At 43.4% G+C, this 20178-nt stretch overlaps 1 protein-coding gene across 1 annotated transcript in view; it reads right to left on the reverse strand.

Annotated features, from left to right (window-relative positions):
• Nucleotides 1–20178, reverse strand: part of LOC124595380 (protein NDNF) — a 389835-nt gene that overhangs the window by 87237 nt on the left and 282420 nt on the right. Inside the window, exon 3 of the mRNA XM_047134098.1 lies at nucleotides 3650–3765. Within this exon, the coding sequence (XP_046990054.1) occupies nucleotides 3650–3765 (116 nt within the window). The remainder of the gene's footprint in view (nucleotides 1–3649; nucleotides 3766–20178) is intronic.

Consider the following 20178-nt stretch of genomic DNA (forward strand, 5'->3'; position numbering starts at 1 on the left):
CTGGTGGCAGTAAATTTGTTGTTTCATTTAATGATCGTTACAATTTAAGTTATTCGTAATTGTAAGCCCTAAGTATTCAACAGAGCTTACAATCTTCAGAGTTGTGTCATTAATTGTGTAACTGAAATTTAGAGGATTCTTGTCAGTGCTCATGTGGCTGAGTTGACACTTTTCATGATTTAGAATCATTTGCCAGTTTTTAAACATACAGTCATCTAAATTATTTTGCATTAATTTTGATCATCTGATGACTTTATGTGACCGTAAATGTTAGCATCATGTGCAAAATCTAAGAGGACTGTTCCGATTGTCTCCTAAATCGTTTATGTAGATCGGAAACAATAGGGGGCTTATAAAACTTACTTGGGAACTCTAGATATTACTTCTCTTTTACTCGATGATTTTCCGTCAATTACGAACTGTCACCTTCCTGACAGGAAATCACGAGTCCAGTCACACAACTGAAACGATACTCCCTAAATACGCAATTTAATTAGAAGTCGCTTGTGAGGAACAGTTTCAAAGACTTCTGGAAATCTAAAAATATGGATCAATTTGACGCCCCCCTGTTGGTTGCATTCATTGCTTCGAGAGAATGAAGAGCGGGTTGTATTTCACAAGACAGATATTTTTTTGAATCGGTATTGGCTATTAGCGAATAAATCGTTTTCTTCCAGGTAATTCATAATGTTCGAGCACAGGATATGTTTCAAAATCCTACTGCTAATCGACTTTAGTGATATGTGTCTATAATTGAGCGCATTACTCCTGTTATCTTTCTTGGGTATTGGTGTGACTTGTTTAACTTTCCAGTCTTTGGGCACGATATTTCTACGAGTGTGTGGTTCTATATGACTGTTTAGTATGGAGCTAGCGTATCAGCATACCCTGAACTCAGTTCTGTACGTAGCATGGCCATAATTAATACTGCGTGATTATAATTAAACTCAGGATGTTTCGAGCGTTATCGCAGGACACTGAAAAATTGTAGGTATGCTCATTAATAATTGGTGCGCTCGGAGAGTAAGCTGAAAAAAATAATACTTCCACTTTCTGCCACCATGTGAAAATAGGGTGCTGTAAGCAGTCAAAATGTGTAATATTTCCTGTTTCGAAATCGGTATGCTGTTTGTTTCTTGGCGACTTGTTTTTTGCTTATTAACCGCCCTGCCCCCTCCCCCGCCCCACGTGTGCGGATGGTGGTGGAGGGCGGGTGGGCTGTAAGTGGTATTAATAACCTGCTCTTCAACCTGTAGAACTAACTTAGATGCAAAGACAAAAAACAAGGAGGAATATATGCTATGAATTTAAAATTATTCAAAAAAGTGATGTGAGCGGGAGAAAGATAAATGTATAATACTGTCTTCATGAATTATTTTAAAAAAATGATAAAATATGGACAGACAGTAAAATTAAAAACATTTGTGAAACACCTGAAGAACACTAAACACTTAAAATAACACTTGAAAAACACTGAACACGACAGATGATACATAGGCCATTAAAAACGGAGCACCATGAACTTTCACTAAAACGTGAGAAAGACCTGCCGTGGCACGGTAGATTGCGGATGACAACCGGGGGTGGGGGGGGGGGAGAGGCTTAGAGGGAGATAGGAGAGTGATGATGAAGAGGACTGAGGACTGGTAAGAGGTGGGGATGGGACGGGGGTGGCTATGGAGGAACAAGGAGAGAGGGGGAACTGGTGTCGGGATCTGTGGATGGAGAGGAAAAGGGAGGGGGGGGGGAGGGGAGGGCGACGGGAAAGGGGAGAAGGAAGTTGTGTGTTAGAAACACACTATTAAGCGAGTTGCTCGGAATATGGATCTCAGTACTGCGTGGTGAGAACTTACAGTTCCTCAAGAACAGCAAAGTGTGCCGAACAGCACCAGACGGTTTCTATGGCGCGATCCTTCAAAATTATCTCTCTAGATGGTAGCCGGCTATCGATTCCTTCAATCTACTTGGTCTTTTCCAACACACCACTTCGAAAAAATATACCCAGAGGGAACGACTCTATGCTGTTGCCGATGTCATGGGCGATAATTGTTACGAAAAAGCGTTGGAAAGCACATGTAACTTCCCTCTTTTTGTGTACAAGCTTCACATATTGAACACAAAGTTGGTACTGGGCGAATGCAGTGGCTCCATAACTGGTCAGGCTTACGTGCCAAGAACACTGTCTACAGTGGCGTAGATATAAGTCATGAATGCGATGTCTATCCTTCTGGGTACGTCCGAAAGAACAGACAATGTTTTGGTCCTGTAGCCATCATAAATCAAGACACGAAGGAATGAACGACATTTTGCTGCGTAGTAGGCATTAATTTATGTAAATGGGAAAGTTGAAAATGTATGCCACGCCGGTCTTCGAACCCGCTTAATAGGTAGATGCTCAGACCATTAAGACATCCACACAGAGCAGTCATCACAGCTGCACGAACATGTCTGAAAGAATAGACACCTCATATACAATCTAGGCGAGACTGGCCAATGATTCCTTCAGTGTAGATGCACAACACTCTCGATCTCCTATGGGAATCGGTGAAACGCTGCAGGTAATGAGGATAATGGGCGGAGACTAGTTAAGAAACTGGGCGTGCTGGGAGATTTCGTGCAGTTGTTACGGTTACTCTGTCCAGATGGCTTAGTGATCAGAGCATCTCTAACTTAAGCAGGAGACACTGGCATAAATTTTCAGCTCTCCCCATTGATGCAGCTTAATTTCGTTCATTCCTCTGTGTAGAAACCAAATTTCAGAGCAAATGCAACTGACAAATGAAACTTATACTCCCACATTGGTCAGATGGTACCGTGGTATATTGCTCTAAGATGCTTGCAGAACTGGCAAAGTAAGTCATTCTCTGGAGATTGTACAGAATCTAAGGCGTTCACTGATCACAGAGAGGGTCACCATACGACTTGCGCGAAATGTACCCGTATCGGCAGAGGAGTCGCTCTTCACCTAATGAGATTCACAGACTGTTTTCTGCCGACAACAGAGGCCGTAGAAACGTTTCCAGTGACACACTACCCCAGCATCGGTGGCACAAGGTTACCTCTCCAAGCACACAGTTCCAGTGTTCTCACTAAAATAAACACTAAATACCGGCAGAAAATGAATCAATGTGACTTAACGAACTGTGAAAGTAACGTGACAGTATATTATCCCATTTAGAAGAGACTGTGTCTGCTTCACACAAACCAGAAAATTACGTGCCACCCGGATTACCATCGTTTGCTGGAACCTCGTTTCGATATCTTGAACCATTCAAGGAATAAAAGGTTTATTACACATTATGAGAATCATCTTGAAACTGATATTCGATCCCACCACCAATTGAGTTCAGCATTACAGAACTTGATTTTTGAGCAGATGTCGCCATTGGGGAGAAGAGTGACTGATGCTATTTATTGCTAGGATTCTTTATTTACGTTTCTGTTGCCTAGAATTGCAAGATATTAATTTTGGGTAGCACTGAAGGTCAAGAGCTGTATATTGCCCAATAGCAAATACATCGCAGTGATGAAGGCCAGTTACAACGGTGGTCGAAATTTTTGTCACATAACAAAAAATTTTTATTGAGGATTTGTGAACGAATCTGAACTTCGATTTTGCTCTGACAGTATGACGACGCCAGTCACTTACCCATTTCGGTGTCATTGCTGACGTTGCGGTAGCCCACCGACCAGAGGAGGCTGGAGGTGCACGGCGTCACCGTGATGGACAGTGGGCCCTCACGCTTCTTCTTCACCAGGAAGAACCTGAGGGCAAGGAAACTAGTTACTCACAGCACCAGCGTTTGGCGGTAGTGCGTTTCTCAAATACATTCACTGAAATATATAGGTGCCTGTACGGTTTGTGAATGTGACCATCAGGACACCTTCATGATGTTACGCTATCAGGATTGATGGACTGCAGAGGCGTTGACTGACCACTACTACAAGACATCCCAAATGTCTACGACCAAAAAATTATGTCCAAATACAGCTTAAATTAAGCAAGTATGTTGCATTCATGGACATGTGTATTTCATTAGTGTGTTATACCTATTTGCATGTTCGTTAGCGCTCTATGTAGAAATGATAACGCTAGTGAAACTACTACTTGTGCTTTGACACAACGTTACATATACAGGGTGTTTCAAAAATGACCGGTATATTTGAAACGGCAATAAAAACTAAACGAGCAGCGATAGAAATACACCGTTTGTTGCAATATGCTTGGGACAACAGTACATTTTCAGGCGGACAAACTTTCGAAATTACAGTAGTTACAATTTTCAACAACAGATGGCGCTGCAAGTGATGTGAAAGATATAGAAGACAACGCAGTCTGTGGGTGCGCCATTCTGTACGTCGTCTTTCTGCTGTAAGCGTGTGCTGTTCACAACGTGCAAGTGTGCTGTAGACAACATGGTTTATTCCTTAGAACAGAGGATTTTTCTGGTGTTGGAATTCCACCGCCTAGAACACAGTGTTGTTGCAACAAGACGAAGTTTTCAACGGAGGTTTAATGTAACCAAAGGACCGAAAAGCGATACAATAAAGGATCTGTTTGAAAAATTTCAGTGGACTGGGAACGTGACGGATGAACGTGCTGGAAAGGTAGGGCGACCGCGTACAGCAACCACAGAGGGCAACGCGCAGCTAGTGCAGCAGGTGATCCAACAGCGGCGTCGGGTTTCCGTTCGCCGTGTTGCAGCTGCGGTCCAAATGACGCCAACGTCCACGTATCGTCTCATGCGCCAGAGTTTACACCTCTATCCATACAAAATTCAAACGCGGCAACCCCTCAGCGCCGCTACCATTGCTGCACGAGAGACATTCGCAAACGATATAGTGCACAGGATTGATGACGGCGATATGCATGTGGGCAGCATTTGGTTTACTGACGAAGCTTATTTTTACCTGGACGGCTTCGTCAATAAACAGAACTGGCGCATATGGGGAACCGAAAAGCCCCATGTTGCAGTCCCATCGTCCCTGCATCCTCAAAAAGTACTGGTCTGGGCCGCCATTTCTTCCAAAGGAATCATTGGCCCATTTTTCAGATCCGAAACGATTACTGCATCACGCTATCTGGACATTCTTCGTGAATTTGTGGCGGTACAAACTGCCTTAGACGACACTGCGAACACCTCGTGGTTTATGCGAGATGGTGCCCGGCCACATCGCACGGCCGACGTCTTTAATTTCCTGAATGAATATTTCGATGATCGTGTGATTGCTTTGGGCTATCCGAAACATACAGGAGGCGGCGTGGATTGGCCTCCCTATTCGCCAGACATGAACCCCTGTGACTTCTTTCTGTGGGGACACTTGAAAGACCAGGTGTACCGCCAGAATCGAGAAACAATTGAACAGCTGAAGCAGTACATCTCATCTGCATGTGAAGCCATTCCGCCAGACACGTTGTCAAAGGTTTCGGGTAATTTCATTCAGAGACTACGCCATATTATTGCTACGCATGGTGGATATGTGGAAAATATCGTACTATAGAGTTTCCCAGACCGCAGCGCCATCTGTTGTTGAAAATTGTAACTACTGTAATTTCGAAAGTTTGTCTGCCTGAAAATGTACTGTTGTCCCAAGCATATTGCAACAAACGGTGTATTTCTATCGCTGCTCGTTTAGTTTTTATTGCCGTTTCAAATATACCGGTCATTTTTGAAACACCCTGTATACACATCTCGCACATTTGAAGAATGTGAATGCTAAAAGGAAATGGTTTGTATTTTATAAATCAACATGTTTCAGTTGTCTTAGCTAGAGTCCTGGATACCTACACTCAGGCTCATAAATTAATGATAACTGCAGAATGTGATGCCACACAACGTGGCACTACACAAAACTGGTGATAATAGCATAGGCACATAGGGAACACACACGACACAGATCTGCACGTCCACGGTATTGGTGAGAAGTTGAGAAAACCGTCTCGAAACACATGTGCTACAAAACGCCACTGTTCCCTGCGCATGTACCCCAACATCAATATGGGATATGATCGCCATGCTCACGTACACAGGCCGCACAACGGGCTGGCATACTCCGGATCAGGTGGTCGAGCAGCTGCTGGGGTATAGCTTCCCATTCTTGCACCAGTGCCTGTCGGAGCTGCTGAAGTGTCGTAGGGGTTTGAGGACGTGCATCGATACGTCGACCGAGAGCATCCCAGACGTGCTCGATAGGGTTTAGGTCTGGAGAACAGGCAGGCCACTCCATTTACGTGATATCTTCTGTTTCAAGGTACTCCTCCAGAATGACAGCTCAGTGGGGCCGTGCGTTATCATCCATCAGGAGGAAGGTGGGACCCATTGCACTCCTGAAAAGGCGGACATTCTGGTGCAAAATGACGTCCCGATGCACCTGACCTGTTACAGTTCCTCTGTCAAAGACATGCAGGGGTGTAAGTGCACCAATCATAATCCCACGCCACACCATCAAACCACGACCTCCATACAGGTCCCTTTCAAGGACATTAAGGAGTTGGTATCTGGTTCCTGGTTCACACCAGATGAAAACCCGGCAAGAATCACTGTTCAGACTATACCTGGACTCGTCTGTGAACATAACCTGGGACCACTGTTCCAATGATCATGTACTGTGTTCTTGACATCAGGCTTTACGGGCTCTCCTGTGACCAGGGGTCAGTGGAATGCACCTTGCAGGTCTCCGGGCGAATAAACCATGTCTGTTCAGTCGTCTGTAGACTGTGTGTCTGGAGACAACTGTTCCAGTGGCTGCGGTAAGGTCCCGAGCAAGGCTACCTGCAGTACTCCGTGGCCGTCTGCGGGCACTGATGGTGAGATATCAGTCTTCTTGTGGTGTTGTACACTGTGGACGTCCCGTACTGTTGCGCCTGGACACGTTTCCTGACTGCTGGCATCGTTGCCATAATCTTGAGATCACACTTTGTGGCACACGGAGGGCCCGTACAAGCCATTTTCAACACACAGTCACCACTAGCACTTCTGAAAACGTCTGCACACGTACTGGCTGCACCGTACTCTGACATGCACCAACACATCTCTGCGTGTGTGGACTGCTGCCAGCGCCACCGTGCGACGACCGCAGGTCAAATGCACCGCATGGTCATACCCCAACGTGATTTAAACACGCAAACCGCCCACCAGAGCGTTGTTTCACCATGTATCAGCATTATCCTTAATTTATGAGCACGAGTGCAGATATTTGATTTTTTAATGCAATGTAAGCCATGAGAAAATTGCCTGTTGATCTGGGTCTGGAACCTACAGCCTGATCCTTCGCAAGCATTTCTCTTAGCCCACTGGACTATCCACGCACGTCCATGGCTCGGCAGAGGTTTTCAGTCTCCTATCAGGACTATTCTGTATCCTTAGACGATATAACGAAAGAGCAAGAAGAAAGAAAAGTATAGTTCAGCACGTAATCTATCCAGAAACAGTGCACGAAGAGAACAGAACGCATCAATGGAAGTGTGTCATGACATGTGTGATGCCTATAAAATTTCTAGAAAGTCTTGTTCGACGAAATTTCTTGCAAAGGGAAAGGAAAACAATGTAGACTACGAATCGCTGAGACATTGGACATGCTCAGGTAGTATACAGATGGAAATCAGAACTTCTTTACTTCTTCAAAGGAAATATTGTGGCATTCACATTAATCGATGTAGAGAAATTACTGAGAACCTTAAACTAAAAGGCCAAATGGAGATGGAATCTCTTGAAACGATGCATTGACTTTATGATGGCAAAAATGAGCGTTGTAAACTAAGCAAGCAGTGCTGTGGGAGTACAGCCATATGAAATTCTACTCTTCCCTTCCCTAATACCTCAAGGTATACAGAAGACACGAAGCTATTGAAAATGTTATCCCATTTTACGGAATACGGAATCAATAATAACGTAAACTCGACAAATGGTTGCCCAGACTTCACCATTTTCCAGTTTGCAGACTGATTTTAAGAAAACGGGGAATTAAATAGAATTATTTTCTGTCCTGTTACTTCAGTGCTCCTATTGACATGCTAGTCGTGACAAAACGTTAGCCACTGTGGTCCGGTGGTCGTACCCGTTTTGGATCAGGTTTGTAAGTTTTCATCTTTTTTGAGGAGCCTAACTCATCTAACTGTGTCTCTATCTCTTCTGCCTTCCTCTTTTTGTCTTGGCAGACCAAAAGAAACTCTACCAAAGACATCATAAGCTTAAGAAGGTCCATATTACTGTCTTTCAAAGACTGGTTTTCAGTACACTTTTTTCTGTAGAGAAACCAGCAGTTGACAACCGGCAGATGTATGAAGTGCGGAAAACACTGGTGTAACGCCACTGAAATCGGAATCCTCTGACAGAACGAATCTGATCTTCTATTAGACGTGCGCAGTACAGCTTCCTCAGAAAATGTGTGATAGAGCAACCGTGTCCATTTAAAGTTGAAATTATGCCGGAAACACCGAACTCGCTCACTTCTGGTAATACAGATTTAATGTCCGATCCATATCTATAAGATTCTGTGTAGAGTATGTGGAACAATGTGCTCTTCTGCATCTTTTACTGTACGCTTTACTCTCTTGTTTTCCATTTTTGAGTTGACTGCAGGTGCATGTGGAAAACAAGTGGTCTTCTACCATCCCAGCTAAAAGTCCGTGCGGGTAAGAAAACTGCTGATCTCATCCGTAGCTTCTCCAAAAGTCTCCTATTCGCATCTTCGAATATGAAAATACTGTAAACCATTGGTTTTGGTTCCATCCGTTTTGCGGCAGCTCTGGCGGTTTACCTGTGCTCAGCCTGAATTTTCGTCTGCTGAAATCACTTTATAATCCTCAGGCTAAAAAGCGTATGGACCGATCATGACCACGTTTTGAAATAATGTAATCTGTCATATTATTCACACTTTCCTTGAATTACAACATTCTATCATAATTACGTAAATAGATTTTACAAAGTTTCCCACAGAATATTTTACTCAAAACTGGGAATTCAAATGAAGTCGTGTTGGAGCGTTATTCATATAGTTCATTTATCAAAAGTTGTTTGTTTCACCACTAACTTGGATAGTGTTACGTGATTCTCGTTGCACTGTTGTTTTGTTAATACATGTTTACCAGTAAACGACTAAAACGGTCACCAAATCCCAATTGCACGTTGCCTCTCTAACAGCTTCCAGTGGCACAAAAATTTGATTTCCAGTGTTTTGCGTAATTACTGACCGAATTTAAAAATTAAATATGCCGTCATAATCTACTCATTAAACGTCTGACACACTGAGCAAGTATTAAATATACAAACTTTGAATATGTACTAAGGCAGCTAACCCATGGTGTACAAATTACCCAAACTTCATTCATCCAGTATTTGAGAATGAGGGCACATAGGAAGTTTAAACAGTCTTTACACTTAATTTTACACCTTTTCTAATTTTTTTCTCGCTAACATCCGCCAAAAAATACACTGAGATGACGTAGTTCATGAGACTACGATATGCACATCCATAGACGGCGGTAGTGTCCCGTACACAACGTGTACAAAGGCAGTGCATTGGCGGAGCTGTCATTTGTACTCAGGTGATTCACGTCAAAAGATGTCGACGTAATTATAGCCTCACGACCGAAATTAGAAGGCTGAATGCGGAATGGTGGTTGGAGCTAGACGCGTGGGACATTGTATTTCAGAAATCGTTCGGGAATTCAATATTCCTGGAACCAAAGTGTCAATAGTGTGCCGAGAGCAGCGAATTTCAGGCATTGTCTGGGCATTATCTGTCACCAAGGACAACGCCTTAGCCGACTGCCTTCATTTAATGACCGAGAGCAACGGCATTTGCGTAGAGTTGTCAGTGCTAACAGACAAGCAACAGTGCTTGAAATAACGGCGAAGTTGTCATGTGGATAAAAATCAGCACATTATAAAAGGTTTTTTATAACAAAAATATTTAAAAACATAAAGCAGCTTGTTCAAACGGTCATGTCTATACATGCATCGCGCACAGATGCTTGTTACATCTAAAAACACAGTAGACAGTAGCGACATCTGTTTACATAACCTGGACATATTGTAAACATTAAAAATCCACAGCTTAAGTAAACAGATATACTACTGTGTGCTGTGTTTTTGTGATGAAACAAGCATGTGTGAGCGATATGTAGATGGACATGGAAATCTGACGAAACTGCTTTATGTTTTTAAATATTTCATGTATGACAAACATTTTATAATATGCTGATTTTTATCCACATGACAACTTGGCATGAAGTCCAACGTAAAATGAACATGTTTCATTAGAAAAGACTTTTGAAGTCTTAAGGATGACAGCAAAGTCTGTCGGAACCGTTTGTTTTCAATAAAGGAATATTTGTGCGATCTTCCCTGCTGAATGTTTCTAGCAAGTAAAACTGATCGCTCCTTCGGTCTTCTCAAAATGAGAAAATTCCACAGTCAGCATTACTGCTGTGGCGTTTGTCACTAAGGGCACGACGCAACTTAGTTTTAATGTAGGCTGTAGCATTCCCCTGTTCAGCAAATTCCGTCAGTAACACACCACGCATATCCCAGAAGCCTGTCACTCGCACTTCCTTAGCAGACTGAGTCACTCTGAATTTTTTCTTTGTTCTGCGGAATCAGCGTGGTTTCACTTCATAGGAGCCTACTTGATTTCGGATGTGTAGTGGTACGGCCACGACTCATCATCAATGACGATTCCTTTCAGAAAGTCACGCCCTTCTGCGGCATATCGCGTTAAATAACTCAAGGTTGTCATCGTTCGCCATTCGTTGGCTCTTGTGGTTGTCTGTCAGGTTCTTAGGCCGCCAAAGAGCAATAAATTTACGATATTTGAACGTGTCATGAAGAAGATCGTACACCGCACCTCAGGAAATGCTCAACTGCTGCAATAAGGTTTGCAGTTGCACACGCCGGTAGTTCAAAATTGCTGCCTCGATGGCTCTGCAGCTGTTACCGGCCTCCTACAGCTGGGGGATGACTAACGTTCACCCGGCCCTCTTGGAAGAATGCACCAGCTGAAGACATTTCTACGGTCCATACAGCGCAATCATACATGCCACGTACATCCTTACGAATTTCATTCGGTTTATGCTCTTGGGCCCACAAATATCGAATTACACTTCGCTGCTCTTTACAAGTTGACGATAGTAACATACGCGACACATTTGTTTTGTAGTTCAGGCTTCTCTCGCTAGAGCTGCACATGAAAACAAAATACCCTCTGCAGCACAAACTTGAAACTATATCATCGTGAAATTTCAACATTCCAGCTGCAGCAGCAGGGAGAAAAAAATTATTGCGCTTTACTTTCCCATCTTCCCTCAAATTTCATACTCGCGTATTATGACTCTCTAGAGACTGAAAATCTTCTTGAAGGAATCAACAAGGATTTCACAAATAATGATCATGTGAAACACAGTTCCTTCTGTCTGTTCACAGAATCAAAATGCAGCAGATAATGCGCTCTAGCAGATGCCGTGCTTCGTGACTGCGAAGGCGTTCATTACAGTACAACAAGTACAACACTGCAATGGAATGTAATACGAGACACACTCGCTTTTATTATTAAATTGACAGTCATATGCCATCCACAGCCTACGGGCAGACAGATCTCATTTCGCAATAATTATATTTGTTCCAATGCATACTTAGTATTTATTGATAAAGCTTAGCTGATTTAAAAACTGGAACACGCGTTTTGAACATATTGAAGAGACTTCTTTTCACCTTACGCTTTGTAGCGAAGTACTTGTGTACGTCACAGTCTACATATTTGAACTTCTGTGCATTCGTCTGTATTGTCTCCACAGAAAAGGACTATTTATGACATTTATGGACGCGTCTGTTCTGATAGCAGGTTCATATCAGCAGATACAAGCAAAGACATTCTTCTATAACTACAGTTTTAAAACTGTGCCTATTACCGTGTTTGCTAAATTACTTGTAAGTGATGGTGGCTGGGGAATACCGTCTACTTTTCCTTGTACGAAAATAACTGACCAATAGCATGCATAAGGATCGCGAGCAATATTCTATCCCTATCTTTGCTCTGTCCCTGCCATTACTCTCGTTTCAGGACTACGAGTTCCTAAAATACTCCTCCTGGAGGAGAAATATTTACTGACTCAAAGCTCCGTCTACTGGAAGCGTGATGTATGTCTGCAGTATGTTACGTCGTCCTGAAAAATCACCATAATCGATCAGATTAGAGACATTTAAGAGGCACAGTCCTTACCACGCTGACGATTTCTTTAAAAAATCTACCGCTTTTTTACACCATTCAGGTCACATCTGTGAAGGACATTAAGAAAAAGGTGATAATGCTAGTATTCAAGAAGTTCCTTTTCGCGTACGTCCATTAATTACACGACAGTAAAAAGGCCACTCCTTACAGAGCACCTTGTGACTGTCACAGGCCCGGTACGTCACTTCATTCACTCACAGTATTAACACTGACTTTCAAAACAATATGTTTCATTAGTGAGACCTGTTGTTACTCAGCAATTGTTACCGAGTAGCTCAGCTTTAATCCTTGCGATCGGATTAGAAACTTAAAAATGCGGCATCGTAATGGATACTGTCGATTTAGTAATATCTACATTTTCCATTTAGCCACTCAGTCTATTTAACTGGAAAATGTTTCATAGTTCCGTCCAAACCAGTACTATTTAAATCTACTCCGAATCTTTTACGGTCATCTCATCACACCGAACGAATTCATAGATGCATTGCTAGGGTTGTAACTCGTCGGTACAGCTCACACGAAAGTGCAACAGAAGTGGTCGAGCAACATAAATTGGAATACCTGGAAGGCAGACAACATAATTCTCGCGAAACACTGTCGGATACCTTTAGGTACCCCGTATTTGAAGAACCATCGCACATCACGCCACATAAATAACGTAAGTGAGACTAGGCTTCACAAAGAGACAGACAGTGATTTTTTCCTTGCTCAAAACACGAATGGAGTAGGACAGAAAATGGATATACCCTCTGCCATACGCTATACTACCCTTGCAGAGGATATACACTGCGCAAAAGAACTGAAGGGTCACTTTTTTTAAACCCCGTCATTTATCCCCTTTGAGGGGCAGAAGAATGAAATTGGGCTCAAAGGGGCCTTCAGACTTCCTCTGTGATGACAAAAAAGCACGGCGCCCTGCGATGTCACCGTCTACCTGCGCGGCACTTCAGACGGCTAGTTTATAAAAATGAAAGTTATGTTTGATTTATACCTAATGAAATACAACAAGGGATTCACTATAAAAGGCCAACGCCCTTGTCGCAGTGGTAACACCGGTGCCCGTCAGATCACCGAAGTTAAGCGCTGTCGGGCTGGGTTGGCACTTGGGTGGGTGACCATCCGATCTGCCGAGCGCTGTTGGCAAGCGGGGTGCATTCAGTCCATTTGAGGCGAACTGAGGAGTTACTTGATTGAGAAGTAGCGGCTCCGGTCTCGGAAACTGACATACGGCAGGGAGAACGGCATGCTGACCACATGCCCCTCCACACTCACACAGGTGACCCTTGTGGGCTGAGGGTGACACGGCGGCCGGTCGGTGCCGTTGTGCCTTCTTGACCTGTTCGGGTGGAGTTTAGTTTTTTAGTTTATTAACCATAAAAGACCACCAGTGATTGAGTAATCATCAATAAAGTATAAGTATATACGAAAGGTAAAGTAACCACATTGTCATATAGTTACAATAGCAGGAATATGTTATTCTTCCTACAGATTTTACAATGAATGGTGAAAAAATTCGTCACGATAAGATGATAGATGATGTGATGGGTGCCACCTCACTTGAAGCAAGAGAAGTTCTGCTTTCAGAACTGCAGGTAGGTTGACGGCAGCGCACTCTCAGCCCCTGTCGGGAGCTGTTCGATCGCAGATTAACAACCACTTTGGTTGTAAAATTACCGTAGACTACCTTAGACTATCAAATATAAGCGTAGACCACCGTAGATTTCCTAACAGTCATGGTCAGTTAAGGTAGTAACCACGTTACCTGAACGTTAGGTGCATTGTGTACCTTTCGAGCGTTACCTAATGTCGATCTCTTTGTTGCGTATGCGACCGGTGTCACACTAGATTAGCCTAGAAACGGGAACCGGTGAACCGTTCAAATGGTTCAAATGGCTCTGAGCACTATGCGACTTAACTTCTGAGGTCATCAGTCGCCTAGAACTTCGAACTAATTAAACCTAACTAACCTAAGGACATCACACACATCCATGCCGGAGGCAGGATTCGAACCTGCGACCGTAGCGGTCGCTCGGCTCCAGACTGTAGCGCCTAGAACCGCACGGCCACTCCGGCCGGCACCGGTGAACCGTCTAGTGACTTTGTGAGGATATATAAAGGGCCGCCTATCCTATGGAATGTTTATAGTCTACGTAATTTTCCTGTCTGATATTGAAATATAAACAGTATTTATAGCAGAACTGAATTTGTCAATGTTTAATTCCGATTTTGTTCGAAAGCTGTTGTTTTGTTGCATAAAACAGAGGAACGTTGTAGTAAAAAAACATAAAAAACAATACAGATTTATCATATAACGCTAGAAAATTTCCTCAAAAAGGGTAAAGTTAAAAAGAGAAATGAAATATGTTTCCGTTATTTACAAACAACTTTCACATTTTTTCAATAATAACAGGAAACTCTTGTCTTTGATTATGACGAAGAACGATATGTTGAGTACAAGAAACAACAATAACTGTATAGATTTTTTGTGTTTGTGCATGTAAACTGTACTTATACCAAATTCAATTGTTTTGTTTACATACAGGTAAAAGCACAGAAGTTATGCAATCAACTAATTGTTCTTAGTTATAAAATTCAGTTTATATTTTTTAAGGACGTAAAATGTAATGGACTAACACTGAACGATGTGCGGTTCTAATTACATGCAAAATGTAAAACGAACAAAAACAAAGAAACTCCGTCGGTTCCCAGTTTCTTTCACACGTTCATTCGCGTTTCTTTTCGTACCGACGCTACCATTTACAATGTCATTTACGTAGTGTACAAAAACTACAGCACCGTCGTTTTGGTAGAATTCAACTCTGTTAACGACTATAATCTCTGTAAATTTTCATTGAAACTACCGAAAAGCTTATCCTATTCATTCAAAATCTTATAGCAGCCTTTTTTTCGTACCAGAATAAATATTTTTTTACGAAATTCCAGCATGCTGGAGCAACTTCTCTTAATCAGTAGAACGAAAAACCAGTCCAAGTTGCAACTGGGGCTGGTTTTTCAGTCTATTAAATAATTTTTATAATTAGTACTTCGAGATATTTCATCAGGTATAAATTAAACATTACCTTCAAATTGTCAGTCATTACCATGTTATTTTGAATAAAAATTTCACGTACGTTAAAGTTTACTACTTATTTGTGTCAATCTTTGTAAACGCAAGCGCTTTCACGCCACCTGTCGGCTTTGTTGGTCACTTCAGTTGGCCACATGAGCCCTTGCATAATATTCACTTTTAACGTGTCTTGCCATGATGATTGAGCTTGTGGCATTTTACTTTTAATCTTCAACTTATCAACATTTGGTAACGATGACTATGCTCGCCCGTTTAGCATAGCTGTCTAACGCACAGCTTTCCGGAGTGGGAAGGAGCACCTGGTCCCCGGCGCGAATCCGCCCGGCGGACTTGGGTCGAGGTCCGGTGGGCCAGCCAGTCTGTAGATGGTTTTTAGGCGGTTTTCCATCTGCCTCGGCGAATGCGGGCTGGTTCCCCCTGTTCCGCCTGAGCAACTATATCAGCGATTGCTGCGTAATCAAGTTCTCCACATACGCGTACACCACTATTATTCTACTACTCGTCTGGTGTGCGACGTTCCCGGGGGGGGGGGGGGGGGGGGGAATCCACCGGGGGGACCGAACCGCATAATAACCGTGGGTTCTGTGTGGGGCGGCGGAGGGGTGAAGTGTACTACGGTGGTCGTCGTGGGGTTGTGGACCACAGCGGCTGCGGTTGGGACGGAGCCTCTCCGTCGTTTCTAGGTCCCCGGTTCACATACAAAATACAACGGTGACTATTTTATACGCGATAACGGACCATTCCTTTGTAAGCCATGATATGCTATTTCTCTCTCAGCTTTTATGCCTATTGATCATATATCTTCATTTATAAAATTATTAGGTCAGCTTTGTTTATTGCTTACAGCTTGGAACAGCCGAAATTCTTGTTACAATTTGTATCACTATAATATATACTGTACAGTTGCATGCAATGGGTATTTGACATGATTTTTAACTTAACTATTGGTCGTTTTCGTTCTTCATTACCATCATCTTGCTAGATTGTGGTATGCTGTTCTTATTTTTAGCGTTACTCTGAAATCTGATGTTTTTTGTCATTTGAAAATTACGTAGTATCTGTCTGTAACACAACTTCCTGTCTTGTAATTTTAACTTCATTCCCCTGTTATTTTTATAGTATTACAATTACTTGGATATAGATACAAGCCTTCTAAGATTTTTTTGTCCTGAATTGCTCTGGCAGACTTATAGCCTGCCTTGGTTTCTATGATGCTTTTAACAGCGTACTGTTATGGTCTTATTGGCCCATAATACGAGTGCCTGCCATTGAATGGTTGTTCTTATGACGACATTTTTCAATGTATATTCAGCCCATTTGTACAATCTGAACGGTAGGTTACCTTAAACACAGCAACATACTCTCCTGGAAATTGAAATAAGAACACCGTGAATTCATTGTCCCAGGAAGGGGAAACTTTATTGACACATTCCTGGGGTCAGATACATCACATTATCACACTGACAGAACCACAGGCACATAGACACAGGCAACAGAGCATGCACAATGTCGGCACTAGTACAGTGTATATCCACCTTTCGCAGCAATGCAGGCTGCTATTCTCCCATGGAGACGATCGTAGAGATGCTGGATGTAGTCCTGTGGAACGGCTTGCCATGCCATTTCCACCTGGCGCCTCAGTTGGACCAGCGTTCGTGCTGGACATGCAGACCGCGTGAGACGACGCTTCATCCAGTCCCAAACATGCTCAATGGGGGACAGATCCGGAAATCTTGCTGGCCAGGGTAGTTGACTTACACCTTCTAGAGCACATTGGGTGGCACGGGATACATGCAGACGTGCATTGTCCTGTTGGAACAGCAAGTTCCCTTGCCGGTCTAGGAATGGTAGAACGATGGGTTCGATGACGGTTTGGATGTACCGTGCACTATTCAGTGTCCCCTCGACGATCACCAGTGGTGTACGGCCAGGTAGGAGATCGCTCCCCACACCATGATGCCGGGTGTTGGCCCTGTGTGCCTCGGTCGTATGCAGTCCTGATTGTGGCGCTCACCTGCACGGCGCCAAACACGCATACGACCATCATTGGCACCAAGGCAGAAGCGACTCTCATCGCTGAAGACGACACGTCTCCATTCGTCCCTCCATTCACGCCTGTCGCGACACCACTGGAGGCGGGCTGCACGATGTTGGGGCGTGAGCGGAAGACAGCCTAACGGTGTGCGGGACCGTAGCCCAGCTTCATGGAGACGGTTGCGAATGGTCCTCGCCGATACCCCAGGAGCAACAGTGTCCCTAATTTGCTGGGAAGTGGCGGTGCGGTCCCCTACGGCACTGCGTAGGATCCTACGGTCTTGGCGTGCATCCGTGCGTCGCTGCGGTCCGGTCCCAGGTCGACGGGCACGTGCACCTTCCGCCGACCACTGGCGACAACATCGATGTACTGCGGAGACCTCACGCCCCACGTGTTGAGCAATTCGGCGGTACGTGCACCCGGCCTCCCGCATGTCCACTATACGCCCTCGCTCAAAGTCCGTCAACTGCACATACGGTTCACGTCCACGCTGACGCGGCATGCTACCAGTGTTAAAGACTGCGATGGAGCTCCGTATGCCACGGCAAACTGGCTGACACTGACGGCGGCGGTGCACAAATGCTGCGCAGCTAGCGCCATTCGACGGCCAACACCGCGGTTCCTGGTGTGTCCGCTGTGCCGTGCGTGTGATCATTGCTTGTACAGCCCTCTCGCAGTGTCCGGAGCAAGTATGGTGGGTCTGACACACCGGTGTCAATGTGTTCTTTTTTCCATTTCCAGGAGTGTATTACCTATATGACAATGTTAGTGGATTTGTTATATGTTACTTTTTACTGTTGGTGTTGGCTCTCCTTACATATTTTGTTTAGCTTTTACACATTTTTTATATTCTACTTTACTGTACAAAATTTTCTTAGCCTATTTTTTCTCTGCTTGTTTATGTATTTGAAGATTATTGTTGAAAGCAATCGAAACTAGTCACCACGTTTCAACTGTATAATGTAAACTGCGGTGTAGGGAGTTTTTTATATGAAAAATTTTTATTCAATAAACGATCAGTTCTTGTCGACGAAATTCTTCTTTTTATCAGTGTCTCCGTCAACAACTACTTCCATTCATTATTTCTAGACACGCTCTCCGTGGATATTCTCGCTTCTCAAGCACCTAACTTACTTTCGTGTAGGGGGAACACGTTAATATTTATGAAAAAGGAACCTTAATGTGTTTGGATATATAAATAACTACTGACAGAAATGTAACTGCGGTCGAAAATTAAAATGTAACACATATGCGGAGTAAACAATGACATGTCTGTGGGAGACAACGGAAACCTCAGCTTTATTGACTGGCTGTATGGTCTACATATTCACAGCGAAGCTACTGCAGCGGTGATCCAGGTTTAAGGGTGAGCATCTTGGATTCTTCTGAGCGAGTAAGTGAGGTTGAGAGAAGCTTCTCGAATAAGTAAACAACGTCACTAACAAATATGTCACTGAAGTGCCATCAACAAGAAAAGCTTTCATATCATGTTGAGGAAACGCAACGTATGTGAATCTAACAAGGTAACGGTTACGAAATATTTTACCCAAAAGTTAAGTGTCCGTCTAGCTCGCAGTTCTATGTTTCTTCACGACTGGTTTAGACTGTGAATGCGATCTGTGGCACAATCGTAACTTATTTAACTCGTCGCTTAAAAAAAAAGTCGTTTTATGGATCAACGCATGTAATAGATCCAAATGCCTAATTTAATTCAAGGTGATTTTACTACAACGAGATTTCCAGTTTGAAGATTTTAGTTCAGTTCTCATTTTTCAGTTATTAAGAATTTTCACAATTTCCATGAACAGTTATTTTTATCTAAACCAATAAGATCAGAGTATTCGAAAAAAACTATTTGAGAAAGGTCTGGTGACAAGAATGTATCTTAAAATATCTTGGTTTTGTTGCAGTAAAAAAATTGGTATAAGCCGTGTGTTGGTTATGGAGCAAAAAACTGTCAAAGATCGACAGTGAACGACGAGACTGTTGAAATTTCCTTGTTGCCTATGACTTCGTTGATGAGTCAGTCCTAAACCGAACTCTTTGCGAGTCCGTGGCCTGTTTATGAAACTCTGGTTTTGCACTTGTGTTGTATAGGGAAACTGTCCAGCCGACTAAGGCGTGTCGTAACCCCGAGAGACGAAATATCCAGTCAAAGAAATTGAGGCTGGCGCGTCCCCAAAATAATGAACCATTTTTTAGGATCAACCTCTGATAGACAGAAAGAGCAGGGGCCTGTGGCAGTAGTCGACAGTCTCCCGGAGGTCTTCATAGCTGGAGAACAGAGGTAGCAAGCCGGCTCCTTCAGCTACACCATTCACATTGATAGACAGTAGTCGAAGACTTCACAAGCAGACAACGTCTGTCTCAATCTCATTACAAGCAATTCTAACCACTTTGTTCAGCTGTCACATGCTGCTATGTTATCTTTGTTTATTGCGAGATTATCCAACGTTCGTAGGCCGGCCGCGGTGGTCTCGCGGTTAAGGCGCTCAGTCCGGAACCGCGCGACTGCTACGGTCGCAGGTTCGAATCCTGCCTCGGGCATGGATGTGTGTGATGTCCTTAGGTTTAAGTAGTTCTAAGTTCTAGGGGACTGATGACCACAGAAGTTAAGTCCCATAGTGGTCAGAGCCATTTGAACCATTTGAACCAACGTTCGTAAATGATATGATCACCTCTGACAACAAATACTACTTACTGCCAACTTCCTAGTAACGTTCATGCAGTTACTACGATTGCTTCAAAAACACTGCGATTCATCCATTAACGCCGGATATTTACGCAGATGAAGACTACTTGGTAGAACGGATCCTTCAAAAGAATA

The sequence above is a fragment of the Schistocerca americana genome, chromosome 2 (assembly GCF_021461395.2).
Source record: "Schistocerca americana isolate TAMUIC-IGC-003095 chromosome 2, iqSchAmer2.1, whole genome shotgun sequence".
Classification (NCBI taxonomy): domain Eukaryota; kingdom Metazoa; phylum Arthropoda; class Insecta; order Orthoptera; family Acrididae; genus Schistocerca; species Schistocerca americana.